The following is a 27,500-nucleotide window of genomic DNA, read 5'->3' as shown; positions in this document are numbered from 1 at the left end:
GGTCAACCGACACTTGTTTCAGTTTAATAATGAAACTGGTGAAGGTGCCAAACACATCCCATTGGAGTACGTGGTCAGGGCTGGTACATGGTGATCCCTGGTTGGTGTGAAGACTTGCCTGGGGCAGGGTCTTTCACTAAAAAGGAGCAATGACTGTTCCTGGGTCTGGCGGGGAGTAATGTGTGCTCTCTTTTTCTCTCTCTCTCTCTCTCCCCTGGCTGGCAGGTGCAGTAACCATAGCAGAGAAAGCCAGAAAGAGTAGCAGCCATGGTTGCGCTGTCGCTGAAGATCGGCGTGGGGAACGTGGTGAAGACCATGCAGTTCGAACCCTCCACCATGGTTTACGACGCCTGTCGCATCATCAGGGAGCGAGTCCCGGAGGCACAGCTGGGCCAGCGTGAGTACAGGGTGTCCTGAAGTCGGGACAGGGTTAGGGGGGACATCGGCTCGGACGCCAGTGGGGGAGAACGTCAGTGCTGTTCCGATTCTTTGCAGCCCGGCTGACATCACTGCTCTTTCAAAAAACAAGGAGCATAGACTGGATAGGATCCTTGGATCACTTAGTTATTAATGGACGCCAAACAAGCACGATGGGTCGACACTGGACACTTTCTTATGTTCTACATTGGATGAACAATGAAATTGAGAGACCTCCCATGTCATAAAGTTAAACTGCTGACAGGTCTGCAGGTTTTAATTCCGTCTCTGACTTCCTTTTTTGTTTGCTATGGTATTAGAAAGTACCTTGGGTGTTTTTTTTTCTTGTACAAAACTGGTAATTCCCATTTTGATTTTCAAAATGAAAAACCTCTTCCTGTCAAAGGCCGTGCACCACTGTTGTCAGCAGCTTGTAGGAATTTGCTGGCCGTTAGAGAGAGTCTCTTCTCCTTTTTGTCAATCGCTCTCTGGGAGTGTGTACCCGGGGCTGCGGAGAAGCAGTTCTGGTGATTATATTTGACTCTTCCGCTACTTCCATCATATTATTGAAAGCTTTGATCGAGTGGAAAAGTGTTGTGTAATTCTAATGGTAAAATATCCCTCTCTTCCCCCTAAGCTACGCATTTGTTTGTTATTTTTGGGTTATTTCTTCTCAGATCTTAAAATTATTTCATGGATGACTGCCTTTTGATGTGATTTAGATGCACTTTTTTTATACCTGTCATTTTAAGTTCTTTTAAAATTAAATCTTAATATTTAAATGACCAGGTAGATCTGCAGATATAGAAGGAAAAGATGACCAGAAACGCATGAGAGTCCAACAGTGCCTGGTGACACACACTCACACACTTAAGAACATAAAGTTCACAGAAGAGAGGAGCCCATTCGCCCCATTGTTTGGTGTCCATTAATAACTAAGTGATCAAGGATCCTATCTAGTCTGTTTTTGAATGTTCCCAAATTGTCTCTTCAGCCACATCGCTGGGGAGTTTGTTCAGATTGTGACGCCTCTCTGTGTGAAGAAGTGTCTCCTGTTTTCTGTCTTGAATGCCTTGAAGCCCAATTTCCATTTGTGTCCCCGGGTGCGTGTGTCCCTGCTGATCTGGAAAAGCTCCTCTGGTTTGATGTGGTCGATGCCTTTCATGATGTTGAAGACTTGGATCAAGTCCCCACGTAGTCTCCTCTGTTCCAGGGTGAAAAGGTTCAGGTCCTCAGTCTCTCAGTAGGACATTCCCTTCAGACCTGGAATAAGCCTGGTTGCTCTCCTCTGAACTGCCTCTAGAGCAGCGATATCTTTCTTGAAGTGTGGAGCCCAGAACTGTCCACAGTATCCAGATGAGCTCTAACTAGTGCATTGTACAGTCTGAACATCACTGCCCTTGTTCTCAATTCTGTTGTAGACTGTGTGATCACATCCCTGTGGCTTCTAGACTGTTTCAGGTTAATCATGTTGGATTAAATGCCTGTATTTACCTTCCCACGCTATATGTGTGAGACACTTCAGCGCCTGCTCTGCACACCAAAAGGCAAAGTAAATATTTCCTGCTACCTTTTCAGCATGATATGATATATGCTGCGTTAATGGCAGCTCAAACACTGACAAGGTCAACATTTGCTTTTGTCCCTGCTGTCCATCTGAGACTTTGTGTGCTGATTCAGTTTGCTGCACCGTTTTTGTTCTGCAGTTGAAACTGAAATCAATGCACACAGCACTGCTGGGTACCAGTCACATCCAATCTGCGCTCTGAAGTGGATTGTTACTGTATGCCACCAGCTGACAGACATCTTTTAATTGATTTGTGCTCTCTTGAATTTGATGGCGCTTTGTAAGCAGTTTAAAGCTGTCAAGTCCCATGAAGGACCTAATCTGACTGACCTGCTTTAACCAGCTGCTTCCTTTTGGGGGAATTAAATGTTTATATTTACACATAGTTTCAATACAGCTAGGTCCCCGAGTTCAAGATGATTTTGTTTGTTTGTGTGTAGATGTGGGGAAAGTTGGAACGGATGTATATATTTGTCCTTGCCCTATTAAACTGTTTCTACCACAAAAACAATTAACAACTGTATATTATTATTACACTCTGTTATAGCATAGACTTTCAAAAACATTCAAAAATGTTTGTTCACATTTAAAACATGTTACCAGATTGAAACCATTGTATTTCTTTTATGTTTGCTAAAGGCAAAACAAAAAAAAGTAAATTGATTGAGATTATTTTGTGCTTCCAAGGTCACAGATAGAAAGGAGGGTAAATAAACTAAAACAAAACCGAGATGCATTTTCACTGTTGTTTCTCGGTTTCATATGATTCCCCTTGCGCAGTTGTTCTTCATTGTCATAATTATTAATAATCTCTAAATGATTGATGGTACTATATCATCTTCATGTGATACCAGTCAGTCCTCTTTTTCTATATGGAAACACAATAACATCCATGTTGTAATGTGATTTTACTGAGCTGGTGGACGGATGAGCCAGTTGAGTCACTGACCTGGGGAATTGGTGGGCCCGGGACCAAATGAAAGCTGAGGGATACTGCCCAAAACTAAGTACAAGATCCTACTGAAGTAAGATAAAGTTAAAGAAAGTCTCGCATGATACAATACCCCTACAGCAGGAGGGTGCTTTTTCTAAAAGATCTGTGTGACAAAAATATATTCTTCAAGGATTTTCACGTGTTGTTGACATAAATAGCCTCGCTACAGTTTTGAACAGTGCATGTGAGCATGCATGATTTCACCCTTCCCCACCCATCTGACTGCATGCAGCGTGACTTTGTTTCGGCCCACCCTTGGCTCGTCATGCAATATTTCATCAGTTTTCCATGGTAATGATCAGCTGTTTATCATCAAAGACCTAACTGGTGCCTCAGAGTCATATGGCCGGGTTCGCAGTTCCCCCATTTGACAAATGTGTCGAGTTCACCTTGCGCTTAGGCCGGGCCAGACTCGAAAGCCTGCTCATTGCTGTATTGATCTCCTGTATCTCCCTTTTATTCCGCAAAAACCTGGAAGAAACACAATGATGCTGTGGGGATGGAATTTATGCCAAGATTTTGTACTTTCTGCTTTCATTTTGTCGCATCGCTCTCCTACTAAAAGTAAGCTTAAGCTGTGACATATCAAGAAGGAAAAGGTATTCTAACAAATGGGAAATAATAATGGCAATGTTTTGGCTTTTATCAGTTTTGAATTCCTTCAATGAGTTTGTGAATCTGTGTTGGAGGTTTGGTAGATATTTTTTTTTATTTTTGTTAAGGGATGTGGGTTTGTAGTCCATTGTAAAAGGCCCTGATGTCTTAATTTTATTCTGCCGACCCCCAAATTCAATTGGGAATTCCTACACAGTGCAGATCCCACTGCTGACACCAATGTGGAAAGTCACTGCTGGCTGCAGAGGAGGAATGCTCACTATCATCTGTTCTTCTCTTTCAGCCAATGATTACGGGTTGTTCCTATCGGACGAGGACCCAAAGAAAGGCATCTGGCTGGAGGCAGGGAAAGCCCTTGACTATTACATGCTGAGGAATGGGGTGAGTTGGCATTAAAGCCCAGGAGTGTGGGTAAGAACAGATGATGTGATAACAAAGATTCACAGAGTCTCCCATTCCAGGGGATTGCCGTATGGGTTGGAGACTGGTATTGACTTGTGTTGTTTTCAGGACACTTTGGACTACAAGAAGAAACAGAGACCCTTGAAGATCAGGATGCTTGATGGCACTGTGAAGACTGTCATGGTGGACGATTCCAAAACCGTCAGTGACATGCTCATGACCATCTGTGCTAGGATAGGTGAGCTCCTCTTCTCTCCCGAGCAAAGACAGTACGACAGTACGGTACTATTCCGGTTCTTTTATCAGCAGTACAAAGAATGCTTGCTATTGCCTGCAAGCTGAAAGTGAAGAATACAAGACTGACCTCAACTGTGCAGGTGAATGCAGTCTCATTTACTATGGTCAATGTTCTTTTACCCAATTTCATAATCTGTAATAATGATATTGTACCAGAAGATGCATCTTAAATGTGTATTTTATTTTTTTATTTTTTTTAAATCGCATACATTTTCTAAACTATGAGGCTTGGCAAATATTTCTAAAAAACACTAAATTCAAACATTTTTGTGCGATTCTGGGTATGTTAGTGAATATGATTGAAAACATTACCTGCCGCCTTTAAGTGCTCTGCTCAGAGAAATATTCCTCTTTGCCCCGGGCTTCCCAGAGTTAACACAAATAAACTGGTGTGCCTCTCGGTGCTGGAGGTATAACCCCTAAGTGCAATTTGCGTGACAATCAGACTCTTATGCATGATTAGAATTAATCTGAATATGCAATTCTCCCACTCTTGTATTTATTTTTGGACACCATACCGGGTGGAGGAGTTTCAGCATCTCTGTTAAACACCGGAAAGTGTCTGTGCTAATGCAGTTCACCCACGGTAATTGTCTCTGCAAATTGCCTTGCCTGTTGAGCACCTCTTGTTCTGGATTACCTCACAGGCATCACCAACTACGATGAGTACTCGCTGGTGCACGACATCGGGGAGGAAAAGAAAGAGGAGAACACGGGCACCCTGAAGAAAGACAAGACGCTCCTGCGAGACGACAAGAAGATGGAGAAGCTGAAGCAGAAGCTCCACACGGACGATGACAGTGAGTACGGGCAGGGCTGGGCATCGGGGCGCCATGGCTGTGCTTGGCTCGGTAGGGGGGTCTTCCAGAGCAGCGTTGCTGTGAGGAGCTGGTACTCAAACAGCTTTGCTTTGCAGTGAACTGGCTGGATCACGGGCGGACCCTACGTGAGCAAGGAGTGGAGGAGACGGAGATGTTGCTGTTGAGGAGGAAGTTCTTCTACTCGGATCAGAACGTGGATTCCCGGGACCCTGTGCAGCTCAATTTGCTCTACGTCCAGGTAAGGAGTGGAGCTAGTTCAGTCTGCCGGGCATGATTGTTCGTTGATTTGCTGCAAGCTCAATAATCTGAAAGTGCTCAAAAGTATAATTGGAGTTCTGTTGCATTCAGTTCGGATCGAGCACATGCGATGCAATCCGTGCAGAAAAGACGGCGTCCCTTTCTGAGCAAACCAACTTGGATTCTGGGTTGAAAAGGCAGCGTTCACACGACTCTTATGATGAGGAAAATGTGGATCTCGATGCTGTTTGTCCTTAGTCATCTTGTACGGCATTAAAATGTGTCAATTTAGCCATTAGTGGTGAAATTGTTTGTATGCTCCTAAATAACAGATGTCACTCCCACTTAGCAGATTTTCATTTTAGCCTCTGATTCAAAAAAAGAAAAGCCTAACTCTGATAGAAAATAATGGAGGCTGTGAGAATGCTTAGTTATATACACCGATCAGCCATAACATTATGACCACCTGCCTAATGTTGTGTAGATCCCCCTTTTGCCACCAAAACAGCCCTGACCCGTCGAGGCATGGACTCCACTAGACCTCTGAAGGTGTGCTGTGGTATCTGGCACCAAGACGTTAGCAGCAGATCCTTTAAGTCTTGTAAGTTGCGAGGTGGGGCCTCCATGGATCCTTGGCCGCCCATGACCCTGTCACCGGTTCACTGCTTTTCCTTCCTTGGACCACTTTTGATAGGTACTGACCACTGCAGACCGGGAACACCCCACAAGAGCTGCAGTTTTGGAGATGCTCTGACCCAGTTGTCTAGCCATCACAATGTGGCCCTTGTCAAAGTCACTCAGATCCTTACGCTGCCCATTTTTCCTGCTTCTAACACATCAAATTTGAGGACAAAATGTTCACTTGCTGCCTAATATATCCCACCCACTGACAGGTGCCATGATAACGAGATTATCAGTGTTATTCACTTCATCTGTCAGTGATCATAATGTTATGGCTGATCGGTGTATCGGTATATATTGTATGTGTGTGTGTTTGTGTATACATTTATATATGTTATATGATTTAAGAATCTGTCATCTTAATTTTAGATCACCTTGTGTAGAAACAAAAGCACAGTTCTACTGTAAACTGGTTACTTTTCCCAGCCTTAATATTTTTTTAAATGTATAATTATCTATTTTCAACATTTTTCTTTTTTAAACCTACCTCCCACACCAATAGACATTCCCACCATTCCCTACAGTTTGTGGAGTCTCTTATTCACCGCATTTTAGGGCTGGATTGAAATAAAAATAGAAAATGATTTGTTCTCCTACTCGCATGCCAGAGCTCGGACTCTGAGGCTGCCGTTCGGTGACGCCTATCAGCCAAAAAGCCACAATATTTACTGCTTATGACATAGTCCCCACATAATGTGAATTATGGAAGGAAGAGATGCCTTCTGCAGCTGAAACCATTCCCAGATTCCAGAGGACTCTGCTGCAACACCCTGCTCTTACCCTTTGTGGATGTGGTTTCTTACAGTCTCTGGGTCACTCGAGGAACTCGGCTCCAAACTACGGTCGTAGCGTTTCCTTTTACGGAAGCAGGATTTCGTTTCACAGAATCCTATTGTCCTTGCCAAGATAACTACTTTAAAGAGCCTTCTAAAGCCTGTTATAAACACAGCTGGATATAATACATTACACCAACATAAACAGTGCCCTTCTTGACTCTAATGCAGCCTAGGTTCATGTAATTTATTATATAATATTTATCTTGAGGGGTTTTTGGTTTCGTCCCCTTTTAGTGTCACTAGACTATTACGTGGCATTTCTGCCAACGCAAAGTGAACAACAACGGTATAATGTTAAGCATTTCATAGTTTTTTTAACTTGAAATCTGCGTGACATTTGCTAAAAACAGTTCTTGTGCGCTGAAACTAAAATCAGCATTCACTGTGGAAATGATTAAAAAAAAATAGAGAAGCAGCCGTGCCTGTGAGGGGTTTGTGCACTGTGCTGGAACACACAGAAATGGTTACAAATAACGGTCTTTGTGTAGATTAATTTATCAGTCAGCAACTAAAACCTCTGAATGCAGCAGCAGTGTGGTTTGATTGGTTGGTGTGCTGGTTTGGTGACTCGTCTCCTGTGTTTTTCATGCCAGGCTCGGGATGACATCCTGAATGGATCCCACCCAGTCTCCTTCGACAAGGCCTGCGAGTTTGCCGGCTACCAGTGTCAGATCCAGTTTGGGGACCACAACGAACTAAAGCACAAACCTGGATTTCTAGAGTGAGCACAAGCACCGTTTCATCTAAACGTTATCGTTTGGGCTTTTTGTGTCCTTGTGTGCTCTCCTCTTTCATACTGTGGTTTGTCGTCTGTGTCGTTTGTGTTCACGAGGGCAATCCTATATGACTGGGAAGCAACAATATATTTTAAGTAAAAGACATGCTGGCTAGAATGGAGGAAAGACCGGCCTCCAGCTCACATTTTATTCAGTGTAACTGGGAATTGAATGGAGCCCTTGTGTGCTCCGAGATGTCTGGAGGCGGGCTGGTGAGATCGGCCGTGTCGTGGTTTGATGCGCCGCGGCCACAGAAACATTCTCTCCCATGGTGGGCCACGAATTGCAACAGATAAATTGTTGTTTTTATATGCCAATTGAATTAATGATGCTCTAAGGGGATTTGTTTAAGTCAATCTCATGAATGCTGAATAAGAGATAAAATACCTTCTCTGTTGCAGCTTGAAAGAGTTTCTTCCCAAAGAATACATCAAGAACAAAGGAGAGAAGAAAATCTTTCAGGTGAACAGTTTATAGCGCACACACCTCTGCTGACTGACCAGGTTTCATGTGGTTTTCCTATTTTTTTCTTTTGCCCAACATAATCCTTTGCGTAATATTTTTGTAATTTTTTTGAATTGCTTAATATACCACAACAACAATAAAAAAACACTTTAATTTCAAAAGGCAAGTTACCCACAATGTTTTATCCTCCAGAGTATCACTCAAGTTTAGTATAATATGCATTTTATCCATTCATTTTACAAAAAGAGAAGTATGGGTGAATTGTGGTTACCGCCTAGATGTATATTGCATAACAACTCTCACTCCATCATTTTGAATCACACTTCCTTTATTCACCGTGCCGTTTTATTTTTCCCCTATTAAAGAAAGTCTTGCTCACAATTTTAAAGAAGCTCATTAAATTAACCGTTAGTTTTTTTAAGCTAATGACGTGTCAGTTATTCATATAGATCAATACCCCCCAAATTAATTAGAGATGGTATACATAATACTTGTTAATCTACCTTTCCCACAGGCTCACAAGAACTGTCAGAACATGACGGAAATAGAGGCCAAAGTGAGCTACGTCAAACTGGCCCGCTCCTTGAAAACCTATGGGGTGTCGTTCTTCCTTGTAAAGGTATAGTAGGTTTAAAAATACAGCCGTCTCGTCCACCTGTCTCTGGTGAATGTTCGTTATCGGACAATGCCTGCTTTTTCAAGAGGCATCTTCTCATCCATGTGTCTGACTGGTGTCTGATTGTGCCGTTTCTGCAGGAGAAGATGAAAGGGAAGAACAAACTGGTCCCACGCCTGCTGGGCATCACCAAGGAGAGCGTGATGCGGGTGGACGAGAAGACCAAGGAGGTGATGCAGGAGTGGAGTCTGACCAACATCAAGCGCTGGGCCGCCTCGCCCAAGAGCTTCACCCTGGTACGGCAGCCCCCGCACACCGCCACGCACCGACTGATTGATACTTGTCTTTCCAGCAAACGGGAAAGACCTGCAGTTTCCTACATGTCCTTCTTGCTTGTGTGTCACTGATGTTGTGTGTGACCCTCTCCCCAAAGGACTTTGGTGACTATCAAGATGGCTACTATTCTGTTCAGACCACTGAGGGAGAACAGATCGCGCAGTTGATCGCCGGATATATCGACATCATTCTTAAGAAGGTACTGTCTGAAGCAGCGTCAGTACCTCATTTGTATACATCAGGTACAGGGTGTCATTCCCTTTCTATAGCCATTCCAACTTATTGTGCATCCACACCCACATTAGTGTTGAGTGTTTGTTTGAGCGGGGACCTGATTTTCAGTTTCACTTGTTCTGTCCTTTCCTCCTCTAGAAAAAGAGTAAGGACCACTTTGGATTGGAGGGGGACGAGGAGTCTACCATGCTTGAGGACTCAGTGTCACCCAAGAAGTATGTAAACACGCAATTAAATAAATTAAATAAAATAAGTATCTTCCCATTGGTTTTTCAATACCTCTTTAAGCTGCATTGAGATTTAACAACCAGTTCTGGTTCAGTTTGTTTATTGTATTACATCTGTTAGTCAACTGTTACCAGAACGCTCACACACGTCTCTGTCCATGTGTCTGTCTGTGTCTCTGTGTCTGTGTCTGTGTCTCTGCCGTTGTCCGCAGGTCCACAGTTCTCCAGCAGCAGTTCAACAGGATGGGAAAGGTGGAGCACGGCTCGGTGGCCCTGCCCGCCATCATGCGCTCTGGAGCGGGTGGTCCCGAGAGCTTTCAGGTGGGCACCATGCCCCAGGCCAAGCAGCATATCACCAGCGGCCAGATGCACAGAGGACACATGCCACCCCTGGTAAGCCCAACCCAGCCCCGCCATGCTTTGCTAAACATCTCTGTCCAAGACCCCCTGTAGCCTGTTAATGAGGGTCAGGTTATAAACTCAGACATGGAGTAGAAGTATAAACATTAAACTGTTAGCGGTCAGAGTTGAGCTTGGCAACTATTTGCTATAATACTGTTTACACCTTATTTTAAAACATGTTATACTGTATATTATTTGTGTGAATCTTAAGAAAAACTAAAGCACCTTGGAAAAGGTATTTGATTCTCTTCATAAACGCACAAATGTAGTGTCTGGAAGTTTCGTTTCCTGTTTCATTGTGATCCTGTGACATTTAATGTGCCGATCACTGTTGTTTCTGCTGAGTAGTGTTTGCCTGGATAAATAATTCCTTTAAAATTGCCACTCTGGAGATAATCGAAAGGGACTGGGATGGGCACGCCTATAGGCCTGGCTCTTTGATGAGGCCTATCGCTCTTTGAAGCAGCGTGGCCTTTGATTTCCTTGATTCCCAGTTTTCAGATGTGTGCGTGTGTGCGTGCGTGCGTGTTCGTGTGTTCTCTGGCAATTTTTATGATCTCCTTATCGGCTAAGGCAGTCTGATCAGAAGCCATAACCCAGCGAAAGTCTTTCAAAGCACAGTGGGTTGTTTTCCTGGGGGTTCACGGTGTGTTGGGGAGAATCTTTGTCATAGCTTCTGTTCAATGCCTGTTTCAGACCTCCGCCCAGCAGGCCCTCACTGGAACCATCAACTCCAGCATGCAGGCAGTCCAGGCGGCGCAAGCCTCCCTGGACGAGCTCGACACCCTGCCTCAACTGGGGACAGACGCTGTGAGTAGACACTACACCCCCCCCACTCACCACCGCCTTCTCAGAGCAGGGAAAAAGGGATCTCTTTCACAATAGCTCTTTCCGATAACACAAAGCAACAAACACACACATCCCACCCTGTGAACAATGCATGGAACTGAAGAGAGCGGCCTGTTTCAGTTTCTCATAAGTTGTAATGTACGCTTCCTGCTGAATCCCATTCTTGATTTTCAGAAGATAGAGACAATGTCCTGTTTAGACCATCATACGGTTTTATCGAGTAATGTGTAAGTTTGTAAAGTACAGGGAAGAAGCAGTGGCTTGTGGGTGGCCCCTACAGAAAACCAGAAACCAAGAACTTAAGGCTAACTTGGAAGTACTTTTTGTTATTATTGTGTTTTGAGTCGGCGTGGGCGATGATGTCAATAAGCTTCTCCTTCTCCTTGTTTTTCACAGGCCTCTCAGGCATGGCGAAAAAACAAAATGGACGAATCCAAGCATGAGATCCATTCTCAGGTGGATGCCATCACTGCAGGGACGGCATCGGTGGTGAACCTCACCGCAGGTACTTTGGACCGTGTAACGAGAAGAAAAAAAACAATGAGAAAAAAACAACAATGACCAAAACTTTCATGACGAGGAGAGATTACCAGCTGGCGGGGGAAGTTTATCTTTTGGTTCCTCTCTGGCTTCTGGGTTGCCAGTGTGTGCGCTCGCCTGCTCTGCTATCAGATTAATTATTTCCTTTGATTAGTTTCTGGAGAACTGTGGAGCTCATCCTGTTCTTTTCCGGTTCTCTACATATTTAAATAACTTTCCAGAGATTACTGTGTCAGTGAGTTTCATTTCTCAGGGGAAATGGCACTAAAATTAAATTTGTAGGCAGTCATCTTGAACATACCGTCCCTGAATTAAAAACCCCAGCTCTCTGAATTCCCTTAATTTGCTGCAGAATGTCCACTGAAGGAAAATAAAATGCTACACTAAGCTTTGCTTCAAATATAACTATCCTGCATTTGTAATATTAAATGCAATATTATTTAGCCTGTTCTGTGATGAACGTTCCCATATAGCAAATACATTAACGCAGTAGAGTACAGTAAACCTATATTGTTGCATGATCATTAGCAAATACAAATATATGTACTGCATCTTATAAGAACATAGTGTCCAGTCGAGAGGAGCCCATTCGCCCCATGGTGCTCGTTTGGTGTCCATTAATAACTAAGTGATCAAGGATCCTATCCAGTCTGTTTTTGAATGTTCCCAAATTGTCTCTTCTGCCACATCGCTGGGGAGTTTGTTCAGATTGTGACGCCTCCTGTTATATTTGCAATTACTTATAATAATGTCCAGATTTATAATTAAGTGAAAATCGGTGAAAGAAACACCTCACCCAGTGCCATGATCAGTTAGAAACCATGTTCAGGTTCTGGTGCCCGTTACCTTTCGCAGATGTTATTCTGCCTCCCATTGAATGAGTGACTGTGTTAGTTTGCCTCACACTGAGCCCTGCGTTTCTCCCTCCCAGGCGACCCTGCGGACACCGACTACACCGCCGTGGGCTGCGCTGTGACCACCATCTCCTCCAACCTGACGGAGATGTCGAAGGGAGTCAAGCTACTGGCGGCGCTGATGGAGGATGAGGGCGCCAACGGGCACCAGCTCCTCCACGCGGCCAAGAACCTGGCCTGTGCCGTGTCTGACATGCTGAAGACCGCCCAGCCCGCCAGCACCGAGGTAACTCGCCTCTCCCCACACGAGTGCACACAGCAGAGTCTCGTCGGCATGTGCTACAGTGGTGCTGTGACTGGGATGTGAGAGAAGCGCATCCTCTGGCCTCCTAACGGTGTCTTTGTGCCTTCCTTCAGCCCCGGCAGAACCTGCTCCAGGCGGCAGGCAATGTGGGCCAGACGAGCGGAGAGCTCCTGCAGCAGATCGGAGAGAGCGACGCCGATCCTCGCTTCCAGGTATGTAATCGAGAACGACGGACATTCTTTATACCACCAAACAGACCACAGATAGAAAAAGAAAGATGGACGGATCGCTAGATACAGTACAATTACTTCTGTACAGCTACAGTTGTGTCAGAGATACTGCGCTGCTTCATTCAGCGTGCCTCTCCTCGGGCCATTTGGCTATAACTGGGACAGCACTGGGGACTCCGGTTTCAAATCTGTTTAGCTCTCATTCACAATATCTATGATTGAAAGCAGGCCCGAGCTGACGCCAGATGCCTCTTGGGTTCTTATCGACGTGTCCTTACTGTGTCACTGGCATGAATGTGATCTGTATCAGGCTGGCCATGTTTCCCCCAGTGGAGAGTCTCAGAGACTGGCCTCACGCACTGAGCGGACCGGGAGCTTAGCTTTCAAACTGGCGGCGGCTTGTTCTGATGGATGTCTGTTCCAGCTTTTGCTTTTAATTGCTAGCAGGTTTGTTGTTGAACTATACGAATGTTAACTGATTTGAGAATATAAAACAAAAGCCTGTCTTGCCCTATGATTGATTTTAGTAATATCCTGTGTGTACTTCTGATGTTAAAATAGGTGGATCATGTCATAACCTGTCTGTCCTGTGAATGCTGTGTACAGTTTTTTCTAGGCAAAGCATCATTCAGGGGAACGACGCGAACGGTCTCCACTTATAGTCACAGGATGGTAAAAACAAATTAAAATAAATACAGCTACTAAATCTCCAAAACAATGCAATAAATCTGATTTAATAAAGCTAATAAATCTCCAAAACAATGCAAATTGTACTACTAATAATCCGAAATCTGGGGTTGATAATCAAAAAACATGAAAAAATAGTTTTAATCATCACGTTTGTACAATCCAATTTCAAAACTGATTTCAGGTGTCGGAGGGCTGTGCTCAGGGTGCTGGCGAAGGTGGGATTTCCAGGTGGATTTAATTAATCTTCGGTGTAGAAAAGCTTGGGGTGTTAGGGTTTGGGCGGTCAATTAAGTGAATGAGGTATGGGCTGGTTGAATGGAGTAAAGTAGCAAGTTTGTTGGCTCTTTTTGTAGGGCGCTGACCACAAACACTCGGTTAGATAAAGTCAGTAAATAAAGTGTTAGATGCGTAATTGTTTATTTTGCTTATGTTTTCTGCGGTGCTCTGTTGCTCACTGTGGATCTTGCAAACCTTAATTTGTGGTTTCAAGTGTAGGTATTTTGGCTTATGCGTAGGACTTGATTTACAGTTAGGGATTGCTTTGCTTCAGATCTTGAGTTTTAACGTTTGCGCAGGCGAACCAAAGGGGGATAGTCTATTAGCTTATTCATATTTTAATACTCGTCGTTATGTGAAATACAGGTTGTTGTTTATTTAGATTCCATCACAATTTGCTGTGTGTGCTTTATGAAATCAGATTATAGACGATACCTTTTTAAATTCAGTTGGGGAATATCCTAGGAGGCAAAGCTATCCTAGCTAAAAGAAAAAAGTGCTGAATATTTCACATTTTTTCTTCTTGATTAATGTCACTTACTTGTATGGAACTTATAAATAAGTAATCCGAAGGAAAGGAAGGTATGACTTCACAGCCCTAGACCTTGGTACACAGCCGAGGAATGTCTTTTTCTGTTTAAGGCTTAAACATATCCGAGTCAGTGGCGCCTGGGGAATTGTGTGCATTTCCTTTGGCTGGTTTCGACCTGAGATTCTTTAAAAGTGATTAGTGCTGGAGGAGAGATGTCACTTCCCAAATAAGCACAAAATAAGATCTTGGCTCATTCAGTCTTCAGGGCTGTAAGCTCTGAGTTTACCCAAAATACTTCCCAGAATGCACAGCGGTGTTGCATTTCAGTTTCACCATCCAGGACAGTAAAATAACACAAACTTTATTTTTTATACCAAGACCTTAAGTATTTAAACATAATAGAACTGTTGTATTTTTTAGAAAAGCATAAATTAGTACAGTAGAGTTTAAAAAAATAATGCTGGACCTGCAGATTCTATAAAAAATACTCCAGCAGCAGAATACATTGACCATAGTAACTGCTGTGGTCAAAAATTGAAGCTGTTGAATGCAGAGTTAATGCAATTAAACCAGTGCCCCCTTATCGGAGTCTTCATCAGAGCATTGTGATGTATATTTTTAATAGTATTTGCAAGTTTGTTTTTAACCCTAATGCAAGTTAGCCGTCTGCAGAAGCACTCTCTCATACATTTTTTTCCAGAGCAACCTAAAGGTTTTTTCTCGAAAATGAAGATTTAGTGCGAGTAATTTAACTTTCATTGACCCAACCATCCCAGCTATCTCTGCAGCTCAATCTTTGCTGCCTGATTGCTTCCATGTGAGCACCCAGATCTGTCTCTCCAGCGCACCTGCAGTATTTGGATCAGATTGCGCAACGTGTAGCCCAATGATTCTTGGGTTAAACACTGTTGTACCTACCTAATGTGCTTTCCTAATCAAATTGAGAAATTATGATTTGTTATGATGAACATAGTGTGTCTGTCTGTGTGTGACACTTACTGCATTGAGTTCGTTAAGGGCTTCTGATTATTTCTCTATTTGTAAATCAAGTGTAGTTACCAAACGAAGCGATGGCAGTCCTAGCCTTTTTCATCCCTTCTCACTCAACTTCCTGCTCCGTGAAGCGCCATATATTGGTGGCATGGAAAATTATACAGGAAATTATACAAACATTTCATTTTTCTTCCCCCCTTTTCTTGGTGGGGACAGGCTGCAACCAGTTTGAGATTCAGTTTCAGCTACGGCCTTGTTTACTCTACCACCTGCAAAGCATCAGCTGCTAACTTCATGGGTCTTTACAGCCGAGGTTAATTTTTGACCATTAATAATGCATTCAGCTACTGAAACGGTCCGATGCGTGGCATAAATGGAATGCTGTATTAGTCGGCTGCCAGCTTTCAGCACAATTCTCTATATCGGTTATATTTGGTCAATTTATTTGGTCAATGTCTCCTACTTCACTACATCCGCCAGTCCCTCGAAGAATGCACCGAGAGAGTGAAGTATCAATAGCCAAGGTTTACACACCTCCCTTTGGTCCATTTTATAGTTGTTTCCCTGCTTTTCTCTGTACAGAATGGACGATCACGATCCTTTTGAGGATGTAAAGTACAGATGTAGGTCTTTAGAGTCATCCTTTAGTGAGCCAACCAAAGCCTGTGTTGTGGTTAGCGGTGAGGTAATGATATGCCAGGTAATCAGGCAAAATGCTGGATCACAGTGTCTGTCCATGAATGATTAATGGTCTACAGGAGGCAGCGCTGTGCTAACCTGTGCTCTGCGGCGGGGCCATGTCTCTGCAGGAGATGCTGATGCAGCTGGCCAAGGCAGTCGCCAACGCCGCCGCCGCGCTGGTGCTCAGGGCCAAGAATGTGGCACAGAAGACCGAGGACGCCGGCCTCCAAAACCGCGTGATTGCGGCAGCAACACAGTGCGCCCTCTCCACATCCCAGCTGGTGGCCTGTACCCGGGTAAGGAGGGCGTAGAGGGCCAGGGGAGATGGAAGGAACTGCTCATTCCACCTTGCTGATATATAGATCTAGATATAATGGTGTGCGACGTAATGCCTGGAATATGAATCTCTCATTTCATATTAACATGCAATGGAAAATACACTTACATAGAAACCAGAACAAAATTAAAACTCTCCCCCATCCCTATCCAGGTGGTGGCTCCGACCATCAGCTCCCCAGTATGCCAGGAGCAACTGATCGAGGCGGGCAAGCTGGTGGCCAAATCGGTGGAGGGCTGCGTGGAGGCCTCCCAGGGGGCCACCAATGACGAGCAGCTGCTCAAGCAGGTGGGCGTGGCGGCCACGGGCGTGACCCAGGCCCTGAACGACTTGCTGCAGCACATCAAGCAGTACGCCACCGGGGGGCAGCCCATCGGCCGCTACGACCAGGCCACTGACACCATCCTCAACGTCACCGAGAACATCTTCAGCTCCATGGGTGACGCAGGTAAGGAGGGATTGTGTCTCAGGGGAATCCTTTCTTGCGGATCAAAGATTAGTTTCTCTGAATTGGTAGCTGTTCTGCCCAAGAGCTTTTTCCAGGCCAGGTGTCTGTGCCAGCCTTATGCGGTCATCAAAACCATTCAGTCAATACCACAATGCATCAGAGCCAGGATTACTGTCACGCTGCCAGTTTGTAGATGTTTCATATAGAAAACACCATTGCCTTCATCACCTTTTTAGCTCTGATAGTTTGTCATTGTCATCACTCTTTTCCATACTTGTGAGCAACACTGAAGGGCAGGCAGGTGGAGGTGTGAAACCCTGTGCTCTGTTTGTGTGTGTGTGTGTAGGGGAGATGGTGCGACAGGCCCGTATCCTCGCTCAGGCCACCTCCGACCTGGTGAACGCCATCAAGGCTGATGCGGAGGGCGAGTCAGACTTGGAGAACTCCCGAAAGCTGCTCTCCGCCGCCAAGCTGCTGGCCGATGCCACCGCCAAGATGGTGGAGGCTGCCAAGGTACGTCGCTGTGGAGAGCGCAATGTCAACCCAACGCTATATCCCTTTGAGAATATATTACCTATTATTACTGTTGTTGTTAAAACTCTAATTAAGGCTGTTATTATGCAATAAACATGGGTTTCCATCCCTACACTCTGCACGACATCGTAGCTCAGTTCAGGATGTTTTGGGGAGGGTAGCTCAGCTGGAAGGCAGAGACTCTGTACCATTTCGGAGGGATGGCTGTGTCTGTAACCCCCACCATGTGTGCTCTATGCAGGGAGCGGCTGCCAACCCCGACAGTGAGGAGCAGCAGCAGAAACTGCGCGAGGCGGCAGAGGGGCTGAGGAAGGCCACCAACGCTGCGGCCCAGAACGCCATCAAGAAGAAACTCGTCAACAAACTGGAGGTGAGAGGCAGGGCTGGGGCAGGGCCAGGAGACTCGCCCTTCTAGCAGTCTGGACTCAGAATTTAGTTCCAGATTATATCAAAATATCCACCCGCCATCCACGATGGACGGTTGGTTTGCCAGTGGCTGACTGCCTCCGGTCAGTGGAAATCTGCCATGGATCAGGAAGAGTGATTTTTATTGAATGCAGCTCATAATAGCCTGAACCCAAAAGAGCTACAAATGAGGGGAAAAAAGGATCTAATTTAGTACTGAGTATAAACATCAAAGACTTTTTATTTTAGACAAGAATCCAAACATGTTCCCATGTAGTAGGGGCATATTCTGAGCTAACCCTCTTGTTTATTGTTAAATATGTGGCCACATATGTGACCGAAATGAAGTGCCACCACTCAGCTCATTAACCACTTCTGCAACCTCCTGAAGGAGAGCTCATAAATCTGTATTCACCAGATACATCCATAATTGCAGTTCTTCACACACAGCTTGGGAGTGGCCATATTTAAACAGTTACATGGCATCATGGCAGTTCATACCACTGCTCCCAATATGTTTACATGTATTATACTGTTTGTAGCTGTCATTTGCCCTTAAGAAAGGGGAATGAACGATTTTGCAAAGGGATTTGGTCTGTTGGTTTAACTGCTTACCTGACCTTCTTGAAATCCTTTTCAAGCCACTCCATCAAAGAAGATATACTACTACTCAGCAGTACAAACTATCTGAGTTAAGGTTTGCAGGGAATTGTACCTATTTTATGGTTATGGTGATGAAAACGTTGTGAATATTTACTTGTTAAGTCTAGCTCAGAAAATGTGCATGAAAGTTGTCTGGGTTCAGCGCTAGTTCTTCTTTGCAAAACTATCTTGCTTCTCTTTATATATTGAGTACTTTAGCAAACCACTATTAAGAGAACATGCGGGCAGCTTTATTTGCCAAATGTACACATTATGAAAACAGTGATTAATCCTGGGGTAGATTCCTGGGGCATGATGGTTGCAACAGTCACAATCTTCAACTTGAGTTCAGTCAGCCTGAATGGTGCAAATAATTTCTGGGGAGTATGAATGGGTTGCTCTGTGTTTAACTTACAAAAGTAGGTTTTAACTTACAAAATACTATGAAAATATACTTAAAACACAGTCTGTGCAAGTATTTGTTTATTTATGTGGCTGTTGTTATTTTTAACCGAGAACTTGAAACTGTAGAGAACAAAAAACATCAGTGCGACAGTCTGACTGAAACCTCACAAAGACCAACTGCGATTAAGTGTTTGCCGAGTATGGCTGTTGTGAGGAGGAAGCTGTGTGGTGCTGGTGGGGTGAGAGCCGAGAGAATGTGTGCCGACTCTGAGTTGTGCGTTTCCCCCAGAATGCAGCGAAGCAGGCGGCCGCCGCAGCCACGCAGACCATCGCCGCCGCACAGCACGCCGCCTCCTCCAACAAGAACCCGGCCGCGCAGCAGCAGCTGGTCCAGAGCTGTAAGGTGAGAAGCAACCAGCCACCTGGTCTCTGTCGGGTTCAAGCAGAGGACAGCACTCACCTTTCTGCGTCTCCAAGCCGAGCGAACAGGAACTTCCTGAACCGCTGTGAGCTCGGCGGGGGCTGCTGGCTTCCTGCTGAGCATGTCAATGTGTGCAGGGAGACCAAAATGCATCTTCACTTGTCACTTTGTTAGTGTTAGCATTGAGAGGTCTACTTTTTACTTTATTTCAGTTTGTCTTTTAATTTCCCTGTTCACTGTTTAAGGAAGGCTTTCTCTTTCTGACACAGATGGTTTATTACAGTTCAGTTGTCAAAGAGTCAAATGGGTCAGCTACACCTCGTACACAGAGCTTGACATTAGTATTGAGAAAAGAAATGCATAGAAGATGAATGCATCTCCTGTATTTAAAGAATAATTTAAAGCAGGCTTTCCTTGCGTTTCGTAATGTCTTTGTGTCAATGTGCAGAGTGTGATCAGAAGCACATGACTGTGTGTGTGGCAGCCAGTGTCTCTGGCTTCAGTTCTGTGTGTGGGGCTCAGTGTGTGGGGCTCGGTGTGTGGGGGTCCGTGTGTGAGACTCGGTGTGTGGGGGTCCGTGTGTGTGAGGGCTTGGTGTGTGGAGGTCCATGCGTGTGAGGGCTTGGTGTGTGGGGGTCCACGTGTGAGCTTTGTTTATGTCCTGGCAGGTGGTTGCTGAACAGATCCCCATGCTGGTCCAGGGAGTGAGAGGAAGCCAGTCGCAGCCGGACAGCCCCAGTGCTCAGCTGGCTCTGATTGGGGCCAGCCAGAACTTCCTGCAGGTAGGGACGGCTCAATCAATGTGTGGGATTATCGCACCTGTTAAAAAAGGCCTTTGGTAAACAAAATCAGTATTCCGTTTGAATTTGTATTTATTTATATATTTATTCATCTCTGTAGCCTGGAGCGAAGATGGTCACAGCTGCCAAGGCCACAGTGCCCACCATAGGGGACCAGGCCTCAGCCATGCAGCTCAGCCAGTGTGCCAAGAACCTGGCCAGTGCCCTGGCAGAGCTGAGAACCGCCGCCCAGAAGGTGAGACCGCACGTCCGTTCAACACGAGCCTTACTGTGTTTCGTTCTTGGGTTTAAGAGGAGGTACTGGAGCCATAGTCTTCAAATAACACACCCTGTAATGTTTACTGCACAGATTACATTTTCGATTTATTTCTCCGTGTTTTAGTTTTTTGTTCATACATTTTTTTATCTTATTTTCTAAGTTTTGTCCCTTTTTACTCCGTATGTTCTAGCAGAACTTTTAGCTTTTAGCTATTACTTTATTTCACTGAGTAAAACCTGTATTTCTCTTCAGTGTATTACTGGTAAACTGAACTCCTGGCGATAGGGGGACACCCAGTGGTTCAATATAACAACATAGACTTCCAGTTCAATCCAATCGTTACAGTTTGTTAATGCACATATGTACGGTACAATAGCAGCAAACACACAAACCCGGCCAGAGAAATGCACCAATGCCCCACACCGCCTGACATATGTGCATGCAGTGCCCCAGTGTGTGTTTATAGCGAGCCCTCATCCTGACATCCTGTTTGCCTGCGGATTGATTGACAGGCACAGGAAGCGTGCGGACCGCTGGAGATTGACAACGCACTCAACGTCGTCCGTAACCTGGAAAAAGACATGCAAGAAGCCAAGGCCTCGGCCGCGGAGGGCAAGCTGAGACCCCTGCCCGGAGAGACGGTGAGGCTGTTTTACTCCCTGTGGATTCACAACACCTTAGCCGGGCCACCTGTGAAACAATAGTAAACCTTCAGTAGACACACGTGCAGCAGCTCTTTCTTTCACACCAACTGACTGGAGATCCTTATTTTTTGTTTTAGTAGAAAGCCATGAAGCACATGCACTTTTTATAAGAGTAAAGATGGTTAAACTACATCAGGAAAGGCTGAGAACTCTCGATTCAATCAATTTAAAGCTCGTTTTTCCCCCCTTTAAATCTCTGAGCCGTAGATGAGTAATTCCTTTTAATGTGACAGAACAGTTTCTAAAGATCTTTGAATGTAGCCTCGCTGGCGTAATGGGTAATCTATCTGTCATCCTTCAGTGTTCATCTCATAAAGGATCCTTTATATAGAGGCAGGAGCGCATCGTCCTCCGTTCTTCTCAGCTGAACCATTTTAAACCCATTTGGGGGAAGGTTTCGGTTAACTGCAACTGTTCAGTAATGTCTGATTGATAAAGTAAAGCCCCCTAAGTACTGCCCTAAAGGGTAGTTGACCCATTGCAGCTCACGTGTGAAGGGCAGTTGGCCGGAGGGGGAGTTGATGGATAGAATTGGGTTGCAGGATGGCAAAGACAAGTCTCTGCACCTCTGATGACTAGTTGTGTATGACGGTTAGTGTCTTAATACAGGAATCATGAGTAAAACACCTTATATTTCTGAGTAAATTATGGTCCCACACCGGTTCTTATCAACCCCTTTCAATGATCTTTCTGTATCTTGACTTTGTGGGGTTTTAGTAGACATCCTGCTCAGAACATTTAAAATCGATGCAAAAGATTAAGCAAAGCACTTCACAACGTCATGGTCTTGGCTCATAAACAAGGCTGATCTGTGAAGAATGTTGTCCCCTTTTTCCTGCTTTTCCTGACGAGTCCTCTCTTTTTTTTCTCAGCTGGAGAAGTGCTCTCAAGACCTGGGGACCAGCACCAAGGCCGTGAGCTCGGCCATCGCCCAACTGCTCAGTGAAATCACCCAGGGCAACGAGAATTACACAGGTACTGACCGGGACAGGGAGGAAATGCGCCGTCTACAGGAGGACCTGTGCTTGAGACGTATATCGAACATCTGTAATCTCAGGAATATATAATATAGATTTGTTAAATTGGGCCTGATTATGTTTGCTCTGTACGTCTTCAGCACATCCCTCCTCAGACCATGGCAGCAGGTTAGGGGTTCGATTGGAAGCCGATGAGTTAAAATACTAGCAAATATAAACATAATCCCCATGAATAATATCGTAAACTGTGCCGGCCTAATCCCAAACCTCCTGCATTAAAAGTAATCACTCCTTTGTGGTTTGGTAAAGGCTAAAAGGCTGCTCTGTCCTGTGGATATGGGATCTGTATGCGATGTACTGATTTATACATCTGAGGAAGCAGCAGCCCTGAGAACACCTGACACAAAGCTCAGAAATCCTGCACAACCCCCCCTCGGATGTCCAGACAGGAAGACCTTCCACTGGAGTAGAAATCCCTTCTGATGTAGCGCTTCCTTCCTTAACCGAGAACAAATCTTATTTATGGTTTCTGGTAGCTGCACTTAAGTGTCCGTTCATGTTATTTATTTTTCTGCAGGAAACATTAGTCTTATTATAATTGCTGTCTCTGGTTGATGCTTCCCGTGACGCTGCCCAGAGGAGGTGGCATCATCAGCCTAGATAGTTGTGTCCACAGGATTGGTAGACCAGGGGTCAGGGGCAGTGGTTCACCTTCCCAAGTTCACCCTCTGTCTGTGAGGCTGTCTGTGGAAAAACCCACGCCGACATCCTGCACAGACATGTCAAAACATGTGCCAAACCTAGACGGAGCCGAGTCTCTTTGCAGCCAAATCGTGTGGCTGTGCATCTGCCCCCATCCCCTCCTCTCTCACCTCGGGGTTGTCTCCTTTCCAGGCATGGCGGCCCGCGATCTGGCCCAGGCACTGCGAGCTCTGGGCTCTGCGGCCCGCGGAGTGGCTGCCAACACGGACGACCCTCAGGCCCGCAATGCCATGCTGGACTGCGCCAGTGACGCCATGGACAAATCGGCCAACCTGATCGAGGAGACCAAGCGTGCCGTGGCCAAGCCGGGAGACCCCGACAGCCAGCAGAGACTGGCCCAGGTGGGTGGAGAGGCTGAGGTGTAGAGTGAGAGTGCAGTACTGGGAACCAAGATTCCTTATTTTTCCTGAGATGTACCTGTCGTTTGTGACTGTTCCTGATCCAAGCCTGTTTCCCCCGTGCAGGTGGCTAAAGCCGTGTCTCAGGCCCTGAACCGGTGTGTCAACTGCCTGCCAGGACAGAGAGACGTCGACAACGCCATCAGGACAGTGGGTGAAGCCAGCAAGAGACTGTTAGCTGACTCAGTGAGTGTTACTTGATGTAACAGCCCTTTGTTTTGCCAATGTGTATACTGTTTAAAATAGTCTATAAATCTTGAGTTTCAGGTCAGTCAACCTCGAGAAGAGCTTTATTATCCAATCCCCTTAAACAGTTTACATTGTCAGCGGCTTCAATGGCTTCAAAGCTCCCTGTGTCATCTCATTGCTGCTCTTCCGGTTTCCCTGCAGTTTGCGCCGAGCACCAAGAGCTTCCAGGAGGTACAGGGCAATCTGAACCAGGCGGCGGCCGGGCTCAACCAGTCCGCCAACGAGCTGGTGCATGCGTCTCGCGGCACCACCCAGGACCTGGCGAAGGCGTCGGGCAAGTTTGGCCAGGACTTCAATCACTTCCTCCAGGCAGGAGTGGAGATGGCCGGCCAGCCACAGGTAGGCATGTGTGATTGCGTGTGTGTGTGTCTGTGTTTCTGTAAGTGTATACATGCGTCTGTGTGTATGTGCACAAAACCTAGCATGTCCCAGCTTGCACAACACCACACACCCACTCCTGAGCCGGCATCGTGACGCTCTGAACTTGGAGGCTTACACTAAGTCTAAGTGTCTTAAGTGAACCTGCTCTTGTGTCTCTTGCCTGCAGTCCAAGGAGGACCAGACTCAGGTGGTCACCAACCTGAAGACCATCTCAATGTCCTCCAGCAAGCTTCTTCTGGCAGCCAAAGCCCTCTCCACTGACCCCAACGCCCCCAACCTGAAGAACCAGCTGGCAGCAGCAGCACGGTGAGGATTTAGCACCGATTCTCACAGCCGTCAGTGCGCCCCTTTCGCAATCCGCCTTCCCACTCAATAAAGTACAGGGACCAGCCCTGCAGATGAACCGCCAAACTCTTGTCATGTGCCGCACGCCCGCAAGAGCGACTACACATTAAAATAGCATTGGCAGTCCTGAATTAGTAGTTTCCTTAGTCCTGCAGTCTTGCCAATTCACACTATTGTTGTGGTCCTTTCGCTGCCAATGATAGTAATATTTCAATTAACTCGCACTGTGTTTTCCTAGCAACTAGCTCTGACGTCCCTCTTTTTATAAATGAATATGGATTATGTAATTTGGTTTTTTTTCTTCATGGGGGCACACATTTCCTGTCAATACTATTGTGTAACCCACCCACCCCGTCCCCTCCCCCACTTCCCAAATATTAACTTGGCTTATATAAATGAGTGAAATGAGCCGATGGTAAAATGTAGAAATGTACAGTGCCTGCTGTGAGCAATGCAGGACCCTGTGGCTGCAGAGAGAGGTAGGAGAACTGGTCTCTGTACTCCTGGTAGTGGGTGTTAAAACTTTAAAAGGAGAAGCTGCGGGGGGCACCTTTTTATGTATCGGCTGTGCCAATGCAAATCTCGGGAAGCACCTGCTACAAGAGGGGGGAAAGCAAAAAGTTGTGTAGAGATCTTGGTATTGCCTTCTTAAGAATGCTGTGCTGTGAAAGGTCTCCAGCGAGCTGCTCTGGTGGTATTACGTCTTCTGTAGGCTCGGCTACATCCATGCATGCTAGAGTTAAATCAGCACAGCAGCACTGCCAGGTACTGTATGTGGGCGAGCTGGAAATCTCTGCTGGGGAGAGTGGAGCAGTGAGCTCTGTGCGTGTCGTTTCTCATCCCTGGCTCTTCTCCACACAGCGCCGTTACGGACAGCATTAACCAGCTCATCACCATGTGCACGCAGCAGGCCCCAGGACAGAAGGAGTGCGACAACGCGCTGCGGGAACTGGAGGTACCGTTTCCATCGGCTTGTGTTTGCCTTCTCTCCTCTCTCTCTCGAATGTGTGTGTGTGTGTGTGTGTGTGCGCAGCGTGAGGCTCTCTCAGCTCTCATGCACGGCTGTGTAGTAAGCGTTCCCTGCTCCGTGGCTCCTGTTCTCTAGCCATGTGCCGATTGTGCTCGGAGATGTGCGGGCCCTGGAATCCCGTGATGTGCTACCGGTCTTGTCAACAGGTCTTTGATGGCCAGGAAAGAGAGCTGATCTCCGCGTGTTAAAAGAATTTGCTTTGAACGATTTTTAGATAAGCAGTTTTGCATTCCTGGAATAACTTTGCTCTGTTCCAGTGGCTCCTGTCTGAATGGAACTGAAAACAAGCATCTGTTCACAGTCATGTGCTTATGCCACAAATAGACACGATCTGTCTCTTATAAGAAAATGTAATTTGAAATTATACCATTTAAATGTTATTTTGAAGAGAGATTTCCTCTCAGAGGTGTGATGTTCATCTGAACTTTGTGTCTTCGGTGGACAATTCTTCAATAGTGGATTGTAAGATATATTTAGGTGTCAAAATTAATGGCAGCCGAAGCTTTTATCTGTTGATTATTGCTTACCGTTTATGTAATTGTTTAAACAGCATTGTCCTTGTTTGTTGGTTAATCACTTGCAAGCCTAGGGCATAAATAAAAGAATGGTTCATAAATAAAAGTCCAAAAGAATCAGCTTATATAAGATGTGGGGGGGGACGGGGGAACAAACTGCAAATTAAATAATTTAGTTTGATAGGGTTTCTAAAGAAGACCACATGGTTCAGAAGAGCAAATGTTTCCTACTCATGAATATTTCATTGTCAACGAGAAGGAGACGGTTAGATTGAGTGACGTCTCATCTCTGATCCTGCTGTCGGGAATCTAGGTGGGCTTTTGCTCAGGAACAATTCAAGGGAGCAGGTGAAAGAGAAGAATCAAAGCTAGACAGGAAGGAGAGTAAATATTTTATACTTTTTGGGCCTAGCTACTTGGCTGCTGGGAATTTTGGGTTTTACTTTTATTGTGCTGCAAGTGACAGGGACTGCTAAATATTTAACACAGGAAGGCTATAGAGTTTAAAGAAGAAGAAAAAGAAAAAAGCATTCGCTCGTATCGGACGACTTTCAGTCGGTGACAGCCGCCGTGGTAAATAGGCCTCCTCTCAAGGCAGGGAATATCCACGGCAGAGTTTGCTCATGGTTTTGCCTGTGGCTGCTTTGTTCTACTGAGGGTCTGAACTGGGCGGCTGCCGGTGCCGGGTGGCGCTGGTAACGAGTTGCGGCCTTAATCCGTGTGTTGCCTTCCTGCAGACGGTGCGCGGGATGCTGGAGAACCCGACCGAGGCAGTCAACGACATGTCCTACTTCGATTGCATCGACAGCGTGATGGAGAACTCCAAGGTGAGGAACCGTGGCAGGCAGCCGTCACAACCTCCCTCCGCAGGACATGTCAACTGTTCTTCTTATCTTTCTCTCTTCCCTCTACGTCCTGTCACTCCGGGTTGTTTTTCTTTCGTGTGTGCTCTTCGTTCGTCTTCATCGAAAACAGAATCTGAAGCATCTTCGTCATTTCATTAATTACAGATTAACTGTAACATTTGACATTTGAATAATATGAATTAAATAATATAGTTCAGAGTTGACTAAACATCTCTACACATCACAGACATAACACACCCTCTCATATACTACTGCTGTTGGACATATTTACACAGCCTCACGCTTTGTAAGTTCCAGAGAGCTTTATTAAAACAAATGAGACCGTTTACAACAAAGTGGAGGCCATTCAATCTCATTGTGTGTTTCTGATCTCTCTCTCTCTCTCTCTCTCTCTCTCTCTCCCACTATGTCCTTGCAGGTACTGGGAGAAGCCATGGCAGGAATCTCTCACAATGCGAAGAACAGCAACCTGCCCGAGTTTGGGGACTCGGTCAGCTCGGCCTCGAAGGCCCTGTGTGGCCTCACGGAAGCCGCCTCCCAGGTATGCCTTTGGAGAAGCTCTCAGTCTGTTTCTCACAGCCCAGACACTGAAACACTACAGACAGAACGTTAAGTGAAGCACTATTGGGCTGTTGCATTTGTTGTCCTTAACGCCCGATGCTCTTTTGCCTGTAGGGGGCGTACTTGGTTGGTGTTTCAGATCCCAACAGCCACGCTGGCCAGCAGGGATTGGTGGATCCAGCCCAGTTTGCCAGAGCAAACCAGTCCATCCAGATGGCCTGTCAGAACCTGGTGGACCCAGCATGCACCCAGTCACAGGTACAGCACAAGAATCACGGCAGGCCAGCTTTCGATCTCAGACCCCATGGTGATCGCAGGAGACTTTACCAAAGTTTTGACCATTTTCATTGTTTAAAAAATGTAAAGCTAGCAAGCAGAGGCATTGAGGCCAAGTTGTGTCTGTATGTTGGTGTCAGACTTTCCTGCTCAGACCGTGAACAGAATTGGCACAGCCAGCGCAGCAGTCAGCAGAGGATTTCAGGACACCGTGGCTGATTATTGTTTGATGTTTTGTATATTTTATGTCCTTCCTGTTGCTTTGTGTACCACCGCTCCATTCTGAAACAGATGAAACGCTTAGTTTTTCGCA

The 27,500-nt window shown here is 45.7% G+C and overlaps 1 protein-coding gene across 1 annotated transcript in view; it reads left to right on the top strand.

Annotated features, from left to right (window-relative positions):
* tln1 (talin 1) overlaps positions 1 to 27,500 on the top strand; it is an 81,138-nt gene that overhangs the window by 35,784 nt on the left and 17,854 nt on the right. Inside the window, exons 3-35 of the mRNA XM_066711464.1 lie at positions 226 to 397; positions 3,877 to 3,974; positions 4,104 to 4,233; positions 4,940 to 5,092; positions 5,209 to 5,351; positions 7,461 to 7,588; positions 8,045 to 8,105; positions 8,623 to 8,727; positions 8,865 to 9,020; positions 9,158 to 9,259; positions 9,433 to 9,509; positions 9,734 to 9,914; positions 10,620 to 10,733; positions 11,169 to 11,277; positions 12,244 to 12,452; positions 12,584 to 12,682; positions 16,001 to 16,168; positions 16,363 to 16,657; positions 17,004 to 17,170; positions 17,433 to 17,561; positions 18,933 to 19,046; positions 19,733 to 19,846; positions 19,965 to 20,099; positions 20,636 to 20,764; positions 21,700 to 21,802; positions 22,699 to 22,907; positions 23,031 to 23,150; positions 23,355 to 23,552; positions 23,761 to 23,900; positions 24,801 to 24,894; positions 26,222 to 26,311; positions 26,769 to 26,891; positions 27,026 to 27,169. Coding sequence (XP_066567561.1) covers positions 268 to 397; positions 3,877 to 3,974; positions 4,104 to 4,233; positions 4,940 to 5,092; positions 5,209 to 5,351; positions 7,461 to 7,588; positions 8,045 to 8,105; positions 8,623 to 8,727; positions 8,865 to 9,020; positions 9,158 to 9,259; positions 9,433 to 9,509; positions 9,734 to 9,914; positions 10,620 to 10,733; positions 11,169 to 11,277; positions 12,244 to 12,452; positions 12,584 to 12,682; positions 16,001 to 16,168; positions 16,363 to 16,657; positions 17,004 to 17,170; positions 17,433 to 17,561; positions 18,933 to 19,046; positions 19,733 to 19,846; positions 19,965 to 20,099; positions 20,636 to 20,764; positions 21,700 to 21,802; positions 22,699 to 22,907; positions 23,031 to 23,150; positions 23,355 to 23,552; positions 23,761 to 23,900; positions 24,801 to 24,894; positions 26,222 to 26,311; positions 26,769 to 26,891; positions 27,026 to 27,169 — 4,467 coding nt within the window. The 5' untranslated portion in view covers positions 226 to 267. The remainder of the gene's footprint in view (positions 1 to 225; positions 398 to 3,876; positions 3,975 to 4,103; positions 4,234 to 4,939; positions 5,093 to 5,208; positions 5,352 to 7,460; positions 7,589 to 8,044; positions 8,106 to 8,622; positions 8,728 to 8,864; positions 9,021 to 9,157; positions 9,260 to 9,432; positions 9,510 to 9,733; positions 9,915 to 10,619; positions 10,734 to 11,168; positions 11,278 to 12,243; positions 12,453 to 12,583; positions 12,683 to 16,000; positions 16,169 to 16,362; positions 16,658 to 17,003; positions 17,171 to 17,432; positions 17,562 to 18,932; positions 19,047 to 19,732; positions 19,847 to 19,964; positions 20,100 to 20,635; positions 20,765 to 21,699; positions 21,803 to 22,698; positions 22,908 to 23,030; positions 23,151 to 23,354; positions 23,553 to 23,760; positions 23,901 to 24,800; positions 24,895 to 26,221; positions 26,312 to 26,768; positions 26,892 to 27,025; positions 27,170 to 27,500) is intronic.

The sequence above is a fragment of the Amia ocellicauda genome, chromosome 8, assembly GCF_036373705.1.
Source record: "Amia ocellicauda isolate fAmiCal2 chromosome 8, fAmiCal2.hap1, whole genome shotgun sequence".
Classification (NCBI taxonomy): Eukaryota; Metazoa; Chordata; class Actinopteri; order Amiiformes; family Amiidae; genus Amia; species Amia ocellicauda.
This window is presented reverse-complemented; position numbering and strand designations above follow the sequence as displayed.